Source organism: Aethalodelphis obliquidens, unplaced genomic scaffold (genome assembly GCF_003676395.1).
Source record: "Aethalodelphis obliquidens isolate GAN/ISIS:26980383/991018 unplaced genomic scaffold, ASM367639v1 scaffold37, whole genome shotgun sequence".
NCBI classification, from domain to species: Eukaryota; Metazoa; Chordata; class Mammalia; order Artiodactyla; family Delphinidae; genus Aethalodelphis; species Aethalodelphis obliquidens.
Genome location: NW_020837981.1, coordinates 12,610,299 through 12,626,409, shown reverse-complemented (window position 1 = coordinate 12,626,409; position 16,111 = coordinate 12,610,299). Strand labels below are relative to the sequence as shown.

The 16,111-nt window shown below is 38.8% G+C and overlaps 1 protein-coding gene across 6 annotated transcripts in view; it reads right to left on the bottom strand.

Moving 5' to 3' along the window:
- Positions 1 to 5,685: 5,685 nt before the first annotated feature.
- The window catches only part of ASCC1 (activating signal cointegrator 1 complex subunit 1), a 100,259-nt gene continuing 89,833 nt past the window's right edge, over positions 5,686 to 16,111 (bottom strand). For 4 of the 6 annotated variants that reach the window (XM_027129951.1, XM_027129952.1, XM_027129949.1 and 1 more), the window contains exons 10-11: positions 7,397 to 7,555; positions 5,686 to 6,320 (exon numbers count right to left, since the gene is read on the bottom strand). In XM_027129951.1, the coding sequence (XP_026985752.1) occupies positions 7,439 to 7,555 (117 nt within the window). In that variant the 3' untranslated portion in view covers positions 5,686 to 6,320; positions 7,397 to 7,438. Of the gene's footprint in view, positions 6,321 to 7,396; positions 7,556 to 16,111 lie in introns of those variants that run through there. The other 2 variants (XM_027129953.1, XR_003437886.1) reach the window with 2 other exon arrangements.

The window sequence follows — 16,111 nt, the reverse complement described above, 5'->3', positions numbered from 1 at the left end:
TGGGTTGGGGTCCCTTGGGAAAACAGAAAACAACAACTCCCTTTCCATGTTTTCTTTTTCTGTGCAGTTGGATTTAGAGGTGGTGCTGCAATGAGGCCCTGGCCATTGATGTCTACATCTCACAGTAAATAAAGCAGGCTTGCCTTGCCCAGTTGTACACAGCCGCAGTGTACAATGGAAGAGCAATCTGTTGTCATATAGACTGGGGATGGAATCCCTCTTACTAGCTGGGTTCTTGGGCAAAATACTTAATCTATCTGCTATCTATAAATTAATGATACCACCCATCTCAGAAAATTGCTGTGAAACCCATGCAAAATTACATACTAAGTGCCTGGGCACAGTGAACATTTTTGAAATGTTAGGTCTTCTTCCCTCAGGTTGGGAAGAGGTGGCTATGATGTCCCATAGTTCTGAATACGTACTAACATTTGCCAGCTTTTTCCATTTCAATCCTCGTCTTTTAGCAAACCTAATTACATGTCTCCAAGACATTGAGGAGGTAGATCCTAGATGTCATAGCTCTCCCATTCTAATACTATCTTATGAAGTCCCTGGTCTTCTGAAATTACTACAGTTGCCCAATAAAGAGTCTGGAAAGGCACTAACAAGATGCCCATCAATAAGACAATAGCTCTTTCCAGACCCCTGAAGGTCAAAATGTTTCCCACACTCCTCCAATGGGACCTGCCTTCTGTAGCACCTTCAAGCTGGGTCAATATTAGTCCTGGGCTTAAAGCAAATCAATAACAGTCCAGGACTGTTAGTTAATCCAATAGTAAAGCTATTTAGGAGGGAAAATCCAAATTTCCAGATGAGGGAGAAAAGAGCTGTAGAAAATGGACAATAACTATTGTTTATAAAGAAGAAAAGGTTTTCCTAAATTTTGAGGGACTTACTGGCAGGTCAGCCTTGAAAGGGGCCCCAAAGCTGCTGGGTGCATCTGATAAATGGTACATATGTTTCATGCTTTTCTTCTGTTTGTATTTAATATTTAGCAATACAAAATGGAGGAAGGAACCTCAGTTTCCAAATAAGAAACTTAAATTTAACCACATCTTTAAAACCATTTAATCTCATTTCTAGATGACCTCACAAACATAAAAAGACAAACATACAAAGATGTTCAATCCAGAATTATTTATAATAGCCAAACCTGGAAACCAAATCAAGGTCCATTAGTTAGGGATCAACTAGTTAAATTATAATACATACAACAGGCTATGGTACAGACATTAAAAATAATGTAGATCTGTATCTACTGACAACTAATGTGATCCACTACATATTACTGGGTAAGACAAGCTCATTATAGAAAACCATGTATCACTTGATCCCATTTGGAAGGAAGTGACAGTATAGTGCAGCAGTTCTCAAACTTTCTGGTCTCAGGAGTCCTGTACACTGAAAGATTACTGAGGACCCCAAAGAACTTTTGTTTTTGTTTATGTGAGATATACAGTATAGACACTGATATACTGTACTTGAAAATAAAACTAAGCCTGCCTCTCAATTTTTCTGTGAACCTAAAACTGCTCTAAAAAATCTTTCAAAAAAAACTTAATTCAAAAAGTGTATTTAAAAATAACAATACCAAACCCATATTAACAAAATAACATATTTTATGAAAAAAATTATATTCCCCACCCCCCGCACACACCAAATTAATAAGAGTAGTCGTATTGTTACTGTTTTACACTTTGGCAAATCTCTTTAATGTCTGGCTCAAAAGAAGAAAGGTAGATTACCTTCTGCATTATAGCAAGTGTATTAGTTTGTTAGGGCTGCCATAACAAAATACCACAGACTAGGTGGCTTAAACAACAGCATTTATTTTCTCAATAAATTCTGGAGGCTAGAAGTCCAAGATTAAAGTGTTGGCAGACTTGGGAATTCCCTGGTGTTCAGTGGTTAAGACTCCCTGCTTTCACTGCCGAGGGCCTGGGTTCAATCCCTGGTCGGGAAACTAAGATCCCACAAGCAGCAAAGCACGGCCAAAAAAAAAAGAAAAAAAAAGGTGTTGGTAGACTTGGTTTCTCCTGTCTCTTCCTGGCTTGCAGATGGCTGCCTTCTTGCTGTCATACATCGTCTTTCCTCTGTGCATGCACATATCTGATGTTTTTCTTTCTTTCTTTTTTGGTTGTCAAATGATCCTTTATTGAAATATTTTCCTTTGCTGTCCTTAACTAGCTGGGCATTCCACTGCACCACTGTTGATGTCATCCATGATGTCATGAGGGTGGCAGCCATCAACATTGCAGTCCACCAACTGGGCAGTCCCTGGGATCTCTTTAATGGTTCCAGACAGTTCTTGAGCTAAAAATAAGTGCCACAACTGTTGGGCAATGTTGGCAATCTCATCAAAAATTGTATGTCCACTGTGCTTAATGTTCTGCTTCTTTCTGTCTCTTGGCCATTCCTTGAAGGCTTTGATGATCAGGGCAGAGGCAGAAGGAACTTCCTCAGTCTGGCCCTGCCTGTTCTGAATTGGTCAGTTTCACTGACATTCTCGGACCCTTCCAATCACCAGTTACTAGGCAATATCATCAACCAAACTTTTTTGGAGACAGACCCAGGGAGATGATCTCGGTAGTCAGGGGTCCGATGTTTCTTTGTGTGTCCAAATTTCCTCTAGTTATAAGGCCATCAGTCAGAGTGGCTTAGGGCCCACCCTAACAGCCTCAGCCTCATTTTAACTTAATCACCTCTTTAAAGGCCTTATCTCCAAACAGTCACATTCTGAGGTACTAGGGGGTGACTGCTTCAACATATGAATTCTCAGGGGACACAATTCAGCCCATAATAGTAGCTATAATGGGAAGTAGCTAGTAAAAGCACAGCAGAAGTACTGAGAGCAAACTGAGTTTCTCTCTAAAAACATGCATCTATAACCTAAGCCTACCAACTTACAAAATTCTACAAAACACAAAAATATACAAACATATATTCTATTAACCATCAGTGTGATGATGTTACCATATCATATAGCCTTTGGAAAACTCCACTGTACACTCAGGAGAGAATCAGAGTGAAAAAGGCTAATTATGCCTTAATATTTTTATGAAAATAGTAGGACATTCCCACCCCTCCAAAGGATCTCAGGGACTCTGAGGGGTACAAAGACCACATTTTAAGAACCACAGATACAAGCACTATGACCTCAGGCAAATTTCTTAACCTTGTTAAGCCTCAGTTTCTAAAATGAGGTTAATGATAACACCAACTTAAGTGGGCTTGTAAAGATTTAATGAATAAATACACATTATTCACAAATAAATGACAAATGTGAGCATTCTGCTAATATTAGCTGTTATCATTTGTGAAAAATTACTTAGCAACATGATTCATGTGCTTAAATGCATAGGAAGTAGTAACCTCTGGATGAGGAAATTTATTTTTTAAACAAATATTTAAATTGAAGCATAACAGTGGAAAAAGCATAAGACAAAGTAGATAGCTTGATGATTTTTCACACAGTAATCTTATTTTACCTTTGTTTGAGAGATCATTTTATTAATAACAACAAAAAAGTTATTGATAAACAACCACAACAGCAGCCCCTTTTCTCACCTATAGCATGCTTGGGTTTTGCTATCCATCTCCCTGTAAGCATCAAGACAGAATCTGAGAGGTGTTCCTTAACTCAATACCCCTCTGGTACCATCAGGTTCTCTTTGGCACAAGGAAAAGCGCACAGTGCAAGAGCAAACCTGAACCAAGCTTTGTGTCATTATGAAGGTGGATTCTCATCCGTGTCCAATTTAGTAAACTCTGAAGTTCACTTAAAAAATAACCATTATAGGACTTCCCTGGTGGTCCAGTGGTTAAGAATCCGCCAATGCAGAGGACACAGGTTCAAACCCTGGTCCGGGAAGATCGCACATGACATTGGGCAACTAAGCACATGCACCACAACTACTGAGCCTGCATTCTAGAGCCCACGAGCCGCAACTACTGAGCCCACACCCCACAACTACTGAAGCCTGCGCACCGCAACTACTGAGCCAACGCATTGCAACTACTGAAGCCCACATGCTCTGGGGCCCGTATGCCACAACTACTGAGTCGCGTGCTGCAACTACTGAAGCCTGCACGCCTAGAGCCCGTGCTCCGCAACAAAGAGAAGCCACCGCAATGAGAAGCCCGTGCACTGCAACAAAGAGTAGCTCCCACTCACCGCAACTAGAGAAAATCGCACGTGCAGCAATGAAGACCCAACGCAGCCAAAAATAAGTAAATAACCATTATAAGAAACATTTGTCATGTTTCTACCAAGGATATAGAGTTCATTTGGGGGTAACTCATTGTGCCCCTTCAAAAAAACACCAATATTATTCTCCATAACAAAGTTCCTTATATAATAACACATATCTTGTGTAATAATCATGTTGAGAGATTTTTTTTCCCCTTCTCCTCTTAGAGGAGTTGAGGGTGAATTTAGTGTCTCAAAAACCAACTGGAGTGATGTTAGGTGCAATTTAACTCTATTTCAGTGCAGAATGAACTGCAAAGTGGTAATACTAAGGGAGATTGGATTATAAGCACAGAAGTAAATCCTCCATCCTTGACCCCATTACAGTTTGGTGAAAGGGGACCTGAAATCTTGAAAAATTCTTTTAGCTCCATCAAAAATTATTTGCTCTCTAACACTGTTGCTCTTCTCTAAAAGTTCTACATCAAAACTACCTGCTACTCCCCCTTCTACAACAGTAGTTTAAAGTGTACTTTCTTTAGAGCTACATTGTCTCAAAAATTTGTCTATTGGCTTCTAGAAAGAAAACTTAAAACATAAAATTTTTTTCCAATTCTACCAATACCTACAAACTTACAAAACAAACAAAAATACATAAGCACACACTCTATTAACCATTAGAGTGATGATGTCACCATATCACATAGCTGCTGGAAAACTCCACTTTACAAGTATGAGAGAATGAGAGTGAAAAAGACAAAAAACTTGTGAAAAATTACTTGTGAAAAATTACAGTATGATAAGTCCTTAAATGCATAGTTACCTCTAAATACTAAATAATAGAATTTCTAATTCTGTTAAGAATTTAGCATTTGATATATAAAGTTACATTTTCCAAAGACAAAAATTTTTTCCTAAAAACGTTAAGTCATACCTCTGATACTCAAAAGAAGACCTCTTTACTTACTGCCCAACGGCAGCTGTCAGAAAGAAATCAGTAAGGCAGAAGCAGGACCAAGAAGAGGTGAGGGCACTGAATTTCAGTCAACTCTGCTATTCAGTACTACCTCTGGGAGCGCTCATTCCCATATGTCATTTAACAATCAGAGGTGAGTGAGGTAAAAGCTCAACTTAAATAAAAAAATGAATATTACCAGTAGAAAGCTTTTTTGGGAAAAAGCAACCCTTTTTTTGTGTGGGGGGGTGGGGAAAAGCAGGCACCAATACGTAACACCGATATGTAAATATGCTATGCTATTGAATAAGTGATGGCAGCAATGTATCCCAACACACACTGACTAAGGGGGTCAAACTGAAACTATATAATAATACTAAAAGAAATACACAGTTACTTTAGAAATTCATTTATTCACAAATGATCTGTGCAGTCACATTGATAGATCTCTGAGTGTTATACACAGCCCTTACCATGTCGTGGCCTTATTAACACACGGGATTCAGAATCATACTTCTCAAATAGAAAGTAAGAATCAAGATTAAGACTAAGGAATGAAGGAAAAAGAGAGGCCATGGAGGGAGAAAGGCTGTGAGGGGGTAGAGATGAGAGGTAACAACAGTGAGGCTGGAGCTCCCCAGCAGAGAGTGTGGCAGGACTGATGGGTGGGGCAAACCTGCGCTGGGAGCTCCCTCCCTTTGCTGGTCTGCAGCAAGGAAGGAGTGAGTGCCTTCTGTGGCTGACACTCTCCCAGGGAACTCTGCATAGTCCTGATGGTATCACCATTGCTTTGATTGCTGCTGCCCTGAGAAGTAAACAGAAAAGAGCTACAATACTGCAGCTCCATCAGTGGCATGGGAAGGCAAGGGTTAGGGTAGGGTGAAGGAACAGGAATCTAAGAAATATAAAAGGTACCAACTTCAAAAGAAAAAGGACAGATCAAAGTAAAAGGTAAAAACTTTACCAGTTATTTTGCTAAAGTTTAAATTCTAAGTAGTAAAGGAATTGAAAGCAGGGTCTCAGATATTTGTACACCCATGTTCATAGGGCATTATTCACAACAGCCAAGAAGTGGAAGGAACCCAAGTGTCCATCGATGGAAGACTGGATGAACAAAATGTGGTTCAGTCGACCCTCCATATCCATGGGTTCCACATCCGTGGAGTCAACCAACTGCAGACCAAAAATATTGAGAAAAAAAATTACAGAAAGTTACAGAAAGGAAAACTTGAATTTACTGTGTGCCGGCAAATATTTACATGGCATTTACATTGTGTTTGGTATTATAAATAACTTAGAGATGATTTAAAGTATACAGGAGGGTATGCATAGGTTATATGCAAATATTATGCCATTTTATATAAGGGACTTGAGAATCCACAGATACCAAGGGAGGTACTGAAACCAAGGGAAACCGAGGGATGAGTGTATATACATCGGATGGAATATTACTCAGCCTTAACAAGGAAGGAAGTCCTGACACATGCTACAAAATGGATGAACCTTGAGGACATTATGCTAAGTAGAATAAGCCAGTCACAAAAAGACAAATACTGTATGATTCCACTTATATGAGGTATCTCAAGTAGTCAAATCCACAGAAAGAGAAAGTAGAATGGTGGTTGCCAGGGGCCTGCGGGGGTGGGGGGCAAGAAGAGTTGCTTAAATGGGTACAGAGTTTCAGATTTGCAAGACAAAGAAGTTCTAGAGATAGTTCACAACAATATGAATATACCTAACACTACCAAACTGTATATTTGAAAATGGCTTAAGACGGTAAATTTTAGGTTATGTGTTTTTTACCACAATAAAAAACAAATTCTGGGTATTGATTAAAAGGGGGAGGGAAAAAATACAAACCTTCTACAATCTGTAGATATTATCTAGGTGGAGAGATTAATAAGATCACACACCTGTAATTCTCTTTTAAAGTATTAATATAAGTTTAAATGGTTGAGGCAAAATCAGTAGGTATATAAGAAATAATGCAAATCTGAGCTCCACAGGGCTTCAGAGGTACATTTTCAGAGAAGAGCTTTGGAAAGAGAGGTAGACCCTGTGAAAGATGAACAAGCTAAGGGTTACAGGCGTATGTTCTCCCTGTGCTCACAACCATCTCGCTGACAGTGCGATGACTGTGGACCACCATTAGACACCATGGTATCCTTGGGGAATCACCCAGGAAAGTTATCACCCAAATTTCCACATCCCTCCTTGGCAATTAAAATGATGATACTTTCCCTCAGCACCTTGTGAGGATGTTTAGTTTCCAGTGTTTCCCAAGATCCACCTCAGGAGAAGTCAATTTGTCCACAAGAGGCATAGTTTCCAAAGCTGTCTACTGTGAACCTCTGAGAGATGTGAATTGAATTGAGCTTTAGGGTACCAAAGCAGAAGTTCTCAAATAGCTGAAAAGGAAGAATAAAAACTCAGAGTGAATATCCAAAGAAAATCATGGATGAAAACATTAAACATCAGATTCTCTTGTAAAAACACCACAACAATCCCGACAAACTTCCTGTGCTTTCTTTTCAGTATTTATTCTGAAAAATGATCCTGGAGAGGAGGGATAGGAGCGGGAGTGAGAAAAGAACAGCAGCTCTTCGCTGATTAATTGAAAAGCCTCCTCTGACAAAATGCACTAGAGAAAGAGGTCTGAGAAGTCAACTCCAAAATGTACCTATTGAGCAGATATGACCAGGAACTTGTAACAAACATCCTAGGGCCATACCCTGATCCATAGGGCCTAACAAAGCTGCTTCTATGACTTTCTGTCACTGACCATGCAGGATGTTAGTTTTGTTACAGACAGGATAAAATTTGATATAATATATTCCCCCACCTCGTCAACAACATTGATTAGAAACACTGACTAAAATAAACAGAAGATAAGGTTCCTGCCCTACAAATAATTCTGATAACCCAGCGAGGAGTACAGAACACTTTCGCACACAAAACAGCCAGAGGAACACTTCTATTGAATGATATAACAAATACAAATGATAATATTTATCAAAAGCCTTTCATTAGACTTTGGATTCAAGCCAGCGTCCTAAAGTAAATGCTCTTTACTACAATTCTTTATTTAAAAAGCTTTCAACTTTGTCAGAGGGAGGGATGAGCGACACTCTGAGAAAGAACCTGCTTTTGTGATCAGCACATTTACAAGGCAGAATGCGAAATGACATCAGAATTCATTCGAGGAAAATTAAGCCACACTGCTTAGATAATGAGTGTCAAAGAGTAAAGGGCTGACCTTCTTCTGTTAGGATGGAAGAGTTGCTCTTTCTTAAAATGTCAGCACAATCCTGAGAAAGCCTTTCAGTACGTGAACCAACAATGCTTGAGTAGAACCTAAAGCTGAGACCTTTGCACATTAGCAAGTGACTGTCTTGTCTCTTCACTTATTTTTATAGTATCTCTATAGCCATGGACTTCAGCCACTGTCACCTTTCCTCTTCCTGCAATTAATGGCCTAGCGAAATGCCCGGGGTTCATTTAAAGTCTAACTTTATAAAGCCCAGTAAATACTGATTCTTCAACATGACATCAACTTGACCCCAAAGATCTATTTAGAGGTTGTGTGCCGCATTGTCTTGTCTTTCAGAAAGGTGATCAGCTCTTGCCTGCATTGATTTACACAATTAACTTCTCTTCCTAGCTTCAGCAGCCTGTTCAAACCATATCCACCCTTTTGTGTAAAGAAATACAGCCCGAAATGTTTATCGGCTAATCCCTTTGCTGAACGTTAATTTGAAGTGAAAGCCATGCCAACAAGACTGACAGATTTACAGCTTTACAAACTGAAGCCTTCTAGGTACAAAGAAGACATAACCAAAGGGGCAATAAAAGACAAGGCAAAACCAAAAGGGAACTCATAATACTTTCAACAAGTTAGTTTTTAGGGATTAGCAGTCCATGGTTCTTCTCTTTGTACCTATGCTTCCAAGTGATGGAGACACCACAGCTAGGAGCTGGAAAGTACTTACCTCTGACTTCACTTTGCCTTTTAAATACTTATAACCTCCAGACGGCATGATTTGCCAGGGAGATTTCTCATGCTTTAGGTTTGAAGCAAAGAGTATAAATATGGTGATAATGAAGTTAGCTGGGATGTGATTTCAATGCAGTAATTACACAAATTAAGAGAAGACTGAACACAAATTCCCATGCTCCTCTAAGACAAGAGCAGCAGGTGGAAAGACTGAAGTCAGTCTAAACTTACGACAGGCACGTGGGAGCCGGGTGGCTGTGGACAGACAACACCACCCATGGTACAAGATCATAATGGGTAAAGACTCAATAAGATGAACAAGTCGAAGTACCTTCCTTGTAAACTGTAAAGCACTCCTGAAAACTAAATAGTTCCTATGATGTTTACAACATCTTTCTACTCTTCTTAACCGGTCCTTATTCTACCTTCATAGGCTGCCATCTTCTTCCGTACCTTTAACATCATAATCAAATGGATTTCTTATCCAAAGTCCCTAGTGCAAGGCCAAGCTTCATTTTAGCCTTTCCTGTCCCCATGTTCTTGTTCTCTCTCTATGTTTATGATGATTTAGTAACAATTTTTCATAGTTATTTTATTGTTTAGTCATTGTTTTATCTTTAGTCTTAAGCTTCTCTTTTAGTTCTGCCAATTATTTCTGGTGACTCGTTAAAATATAAGCTCTACAGAAGAAAGATCTTCTATGTTCTTCAAAGCTGAATCCCACTATATGCTGTAACTGTATCTATGCATATGATCAATAAGCATTTGTTGGATAAAATGACAACAATATCGAATGTTGGAGATGTCTGTGTACTTTGTGTAGGAAAAGAGAAAACTATAACATGGCCTTGTTTAGATGGATATAAAAATCTCATTTATAGATCACCACCTAGGAATCCTTGAACAAGACTTACCCAATGGTATTACCTCTAATGTAACCTCAACTGTAACTACTTGTGAAGAAAGAATTTATAGTTATTAGTAATGGAAATTTCACATATTCCTTTAAATTTCTATGTGTTTCTTATTTGCCAAAGCCTAGTCTTAGCTCAAATTTCTGATCTAGAATGTCACTGAGCACCTGATATTATGCATTTTCATGTAAAGAGGCATATGATGTGGTGTTGTCTCCCAGGCAACTGCCATCTGGTTAGGGAGGATGGGGTATGTGTCAGAAGAGAGGCATGTTGATGACACGGGTGTGTTCACCTTGTGAAAAGTTACTGTATTATGTACTCAATTAAAGTTTACCTAAAACAATATAGGTGGCAAAGGTTAAGTGTGGGAGGAGAGGTAAAGGCAATTAATAAATGCAGCGGGAGGTAAGAAAACAATGGATGTAGAGGGCTGGGGCATCTAGAAAAGCCATCTGGAAGAGTCAGAAACTGAGCTGGGCCTTGTAGCAAGTCTAAGACTTAGTGAAGAGGAGGAGGGAGGGCAGCATGAAGGCGGAAATGGGTATATGGAGGGTCAAGTAGGCCAGGTTAGATGTAATGGAGGGTTCCTAAAAAGAAGCAGTGAAAAGACTAAGGCTAAAGACATAAGGAGGGAAAATCAGATTAAGGGGGGCCCTGAGGGTCAGGTTCAGAAGTTAGACTTCACTCTAGACGGTGGGGAACCACTGAAGGCTTCTGAGTAAGCTGGTGGCCCAAGATGAAAACCAAGGGAAATTAATCTGGGTGTGGCATATTGATTGTGCTGACTGGAGAAAGGAACAAGGGAAGAAAGAAAAGGAGACCAGGGTAGCAGTTAAACTGTGAGATACTGAGTGTCTATTGACTAAAAATAGTAGTAGTGGGCCTGGAAAGATTGGAGCAGATGTTAATACTATGAATGAAACACAGAACAGACTCCGTGATTTTCTGGATGAGAGGAAGGAGATACAAAAAGAAGATGAGAAAAGTCATGGATGACAGGGTAAAGGGATATGTGAGGGTACCACTGATAGCGACAGAACATTTCTGAGTGGGAGCTATTTTATGGGGAAAAACAAAAAAAATTCAGATCTGTTTACACACTCATTCTGTGTCTTTAGCTGTGTGTCTCAAGCCCTTCTCCAACCAAGGGTTTGCCTGGTATGCTCTGAGAATATATATTAAAGACAGGAAATCCGTAGCACTGTTAAGTGGAAGCACATCACCATAAACAGTTTCCAACGGTCTACTTTTTTAATTGAGTAGTAGTTCTCTATGTATTAGGGAAATGAACTCTGTGTGATGAACTGCAAATATATTTTCCCCCAATTTGTCATCTGTCTTTTGACTTTACTTATGGTGATTTTTACCATGTCAATTTAAATTTTTATAAACTCAAAAATATCATAACAGATTTTTTTTCCCTCCCGCTCCCCCTCATAACAGATTTTTAAAACAAAGTTACCTAATGCCAATATTGTTATATATTAAAAAATCAAGGTGAACAACAAATATATATGTTGACAACAACACTAATGAAGTAAAGATCATAAGAGCTAAAGTTTACTGAGCAAGCATGCATGCCAGGCATTATACTTCGGGCTCTATGTGATCATCTGACTGCCTCCTCACAACCCCAAGAAGCAGATACTACTATTAACCCCCATTTTAGGGTTGAAGCTGAAATTTAAAAGGCTAAAGTAACTTGCCCAAGAATACACAGCAAGTAAACAGTGGAAAATTGACATTCATAAAGCTGGAAAAGAAAAAGAAAAGGAAATTAAGAGTCAAACCCAGAACTTATATACAAAACAGAAACAGACCCACAGACACAGAAAACAAATTTATGATTATCAAAGGGGAAAGGTGGGGGAGGGATAAATTAGGAGTTTGGGATTAACATATATACACTATTATACACAAAATAGATAGCCAACAAGGACCTACTGTATAGCACAGGGAACTACACTCGATATTATGTGATAACCTACATGAGAAAAGAATCTGAAAAAAAAAAGATATATATGTATGTATAACTGAATCACTTTGCTGTACACCTGAAACTAACACAACACTGTACATCAACTCTACTTCAATTATAAAAAGAAAAAAAGATTCAAACCCAGATAGCCTAACTCTGAAGTCTGAACTCTTTAACCTCTGTACTCTACAGCCTCTCCTTGTGGGTGATGCCCCTTAAAACCTGGCCCTGCTAAACCACAGAGATTAAGCTTGACTCACAAAACTCCCAAAGACTGAAATGAACATATTTTTTCCTTGTTATTCCCACTTTCATTGTCACTTCTTATCCTGGACCTCGTTTAAGAATCAGATGGCTGTAGTTCAGTTAGAAGAATTTTAATTGAATTCTGGATGAAAATAAGCACAAATCAACTAAATGGCTCCATTTAATTAGGTACCTGAATGGAGAAGAGGAAAAAGCTTAAACTACACGTTTAAAAAAAGAAACTTGGTTGTTCTTTATAGGCTAAAGTAGTTCAAGAAGAGCAAAGTGGTCTATTGTTTAGAAAATAAAAGACCTAACAGGAAAAATTTAAATTAAAAAAGAACCATGGCAAGGTATTTAAATCATATTGAGTTTTTTCCCCTCACTGTTGTTTTATAACAATTCCTTGGGGATTTTGAAACCTAAACCTTTTTCTTTCTGAAAACATTTCTCTCTGATGCACACACAGAGCCCTGTTGTGTTGGAAGCCAGCATTTTTTTAAAGCCTGTCATAAAGGAACAAAACAATGAACAGCTGCACAAAACTACAAATATTTGATAAGGAAACAAACATAGAACTTAAGACTGCCAATATTTGTGATATCACTTGTAAGTAATAAGTACTGATTTGGACAATTTAAGAAAATTTAAAACCCAAGTTAAGTGTTAAGTATGACATTTGAAAACTGTTAAGCATACAGTTGCTATCCTTTATTGACTACTCACAGTTATCTTCAGAAAATTAAACAAAGTTTTCCTATTACCAAGAGACAAATGTGGACCACCAAGATGAAAGGTTTTTAGTCAAAACCAAAGCTTCCCTGACAGAATCTTGAGACAAAGATCTAACCATCCTGCTGTCCCTTGCTCACATGATCTGTGAAGCCTACCATTTTTAGTTTGTACATGTTTGTTTCCTAGGGAGAACACAGAAGAAATTATTGATTTCTGGTAGTGTAGTGGTATACACTGAAAGAAAACAAAAAGCAAGATTTAAGGGCTAACTGTGGTCATTTTCCCTTGCATTCATTTCAGACCTTCTACTCCTTCCTCTCAGGCTCTATGAAACAACCATAAAAGACCAGAAATAATTCCACATGTGACTAGGCTGCAAAGATGAGCCTCAAAATCTCAGCGAGAGTTGGGGAGGAGAGTAAAGAGGAACCTCCTAATATCTGTGACCTCAAGCTACAAAACTGAATGAAGGGCCAATCCTCAACAGCATAATGACAGACATGTTGGGGATCCCTGTCCATAGGGCTTCCCAAATGAGGCTCGCTCTCCTTCTTCAATCTTAGACAAAGTAGTGGTCACTCTCTTCAAAGATCTCTCCTTTAAGAAAATCTATTTCTTGTGCTGGGTGGCCTCAGTGAACTATTTGGTATCTGATTTGACTTCAAAAAGAGGAAATTCAGTTTTGAAGTTTAAAATGAAGATTCGAAATATGTAAGTCCTGGCAAAAGAAATGAAAGCAAAAATGAACGAATGGGATTCTATTTAAATTTAAGAGCTTTTGCACAGCAAAGGAAACCAGTGACAAAATGAAAAGACAACCTAATGAATGGGAGAAAATATTTGCAAATGATATGGCTGACAAGGGGTTAATAGCCATAATATACAAACAGCTCATACAATTCAATAACAAAAAAAACCAATTAAAAAATGGGCAGAAGACCTGAACAGACATTTTCCCAAAGACATACAGATGGCTAAAAGGCACATGAAAAGATGTTCAACAACGTTAATTATCAGGCAAATGCAAATCAAAACAACAATGATATAACACCTCACACTTGTCAGAATGGCCATCATCAAAAAGTCTATAAATAACAAATGTTGGTGAGGATGTGGAGAAAAGGGAACCCCCCTACAAGGGACCCCCTCTACAAGGGAACCCCCCTGTAAACTGGTGCAGCCACTATGGAAAACAGTATGGAGGTTCCTTATAAAACTAAAATAGAGTTACCATATGATCCAGCCATTCCACTCCTGGGTATATATCCCCCCCAAATTTAAAAACACTAATTCAGAAATATACATGTACCTTAATGTTCACAGCAGCATTATTACATCATAGCCAAGATACGGAAGCAAACTCAGTATCTATCAGCAGATGAATGAATACAGAATGTGGTATATACATATATTTGTTTGTGTGTGTGTGTGTGTGTGTGTGTGTGTGGTATATACAGGACTATTACTGTGCCATAAAAAAGAATGAAATTCTGTTATTTGCAACAATGTGGATGGACCAAGAGAGTATTATGCTTAGTTAAGTAAGTCAGACAGAAAAAGACAAATACTATATGTTATCACTTATATGTAAAATCTAAAAAATAAAAGAAATGAATGCATATAGCAAAACAGAAAGAGACTCACAGATATAGAAAACAAACTAGTGGACACCACTGAGGAGAGGGAAGTGGGGAGGGGCAAGATAGGGGTATGAGATTAAGAGACACAAAATACTATGTATAAAATAGATAAGCAACAAGGATATATTGTACAGCATAGGGAATTACAGCCATTACTTTGAAATAACTTTTTTTTTTTTTTTTTGGCTGCACCATGTGGCATGCGGGATCTTAGTTCCCCCACCAGGGATCAAACCCATACACCCTGCAGTGTAAGCATGGAGTCTCAACCACTGGACCACCAGGGAAGTCCTAAAATAACTTTAAATGGAGCATACTCTATAAAAATACTGAATCACTCTGCTGTACACCTGAAACTAATATAATATTGTAAATCAACTGTACAGTTTTTTTTTAATTTATTTATTTTTGGCTGCGTTGGGTCTTCATTGCCATGCGCAGGCTTTCTCTAGTTGCAGTGAGCAGGGGCTACTCTTCATTGCGGTGCACGGGCTTCTCATTGTGGTGGCTTCTCTTCTTGCAGAGCACGGGCTTCAGTAGTTGTGGCTCGCGGGCTCTAGAGCGCAGGCTCAGTAGCTGTGGCGCACGCGCTTAGTTGCTCCGTGGCATGTTGGATCCTCCCGGACCAGGGATTGAACCCATGTCCCCTGCATCGGTAGGCAGATTCTTAACCACTGCACCACCAGGGAGGTCCTTATACAATTTTTTAAAAATGTTAAGTCCTATGAAATTTATAGTCATTCCTGGTATGTGCAAGTTAAACTAACCCTTAGTAGGTAATCTGGTACAAATGAAAATAAGTACTGGTGTTCAATTAATGCAAGGATTTAGAAGGATGCAGCGGGTCCTGTTTCTCCCCCAAGAAGGGATGATTTCTATTGTTTTCATGTATGGCAGTTAGACTTCTGAAACCTAAAGTAAACAGGAATGGCAAACGCACGCTACTTTGAAGTTTTCCCAGTGTTTTTCTTCTATAATCTGTTTTACCAACTTCTATTTCTCACAATTACCCCCTGTTTACAGATAAAAGTAACAGTAATAACACTATTTTGTACTTAATAATAATGCTCCCCCACCTACCTCCCTACCAGGGATGGTATGAGGATGAATGGAAGACAGTCTGACAAGCACTTTGAGCTCTTTGGAAGGCACTCCCACAGAAAGCCTTGCTGAGGCTAAATAACACCTGTCATCTAAGGATCTAAAAAGTATCTCACAAAGCCCAGATCATTAACCCTTCAAAAAAATCACTGTGACATAAACCTGAGCTCAGCATTATTATCCCCATTTAAAAGATAAGAAACAGAGACAGGCTAGGACCACTAACATTGTGATATAAATTTAAGAGTTCCTGGGACCAGGCCTAGAACACAGGCCAGTAGAAGGCCATTTTCACATGGCAGTGTGCATTTGTCTCACAATCTGAATAACAAATCTGTACCAAAGAATGCCAA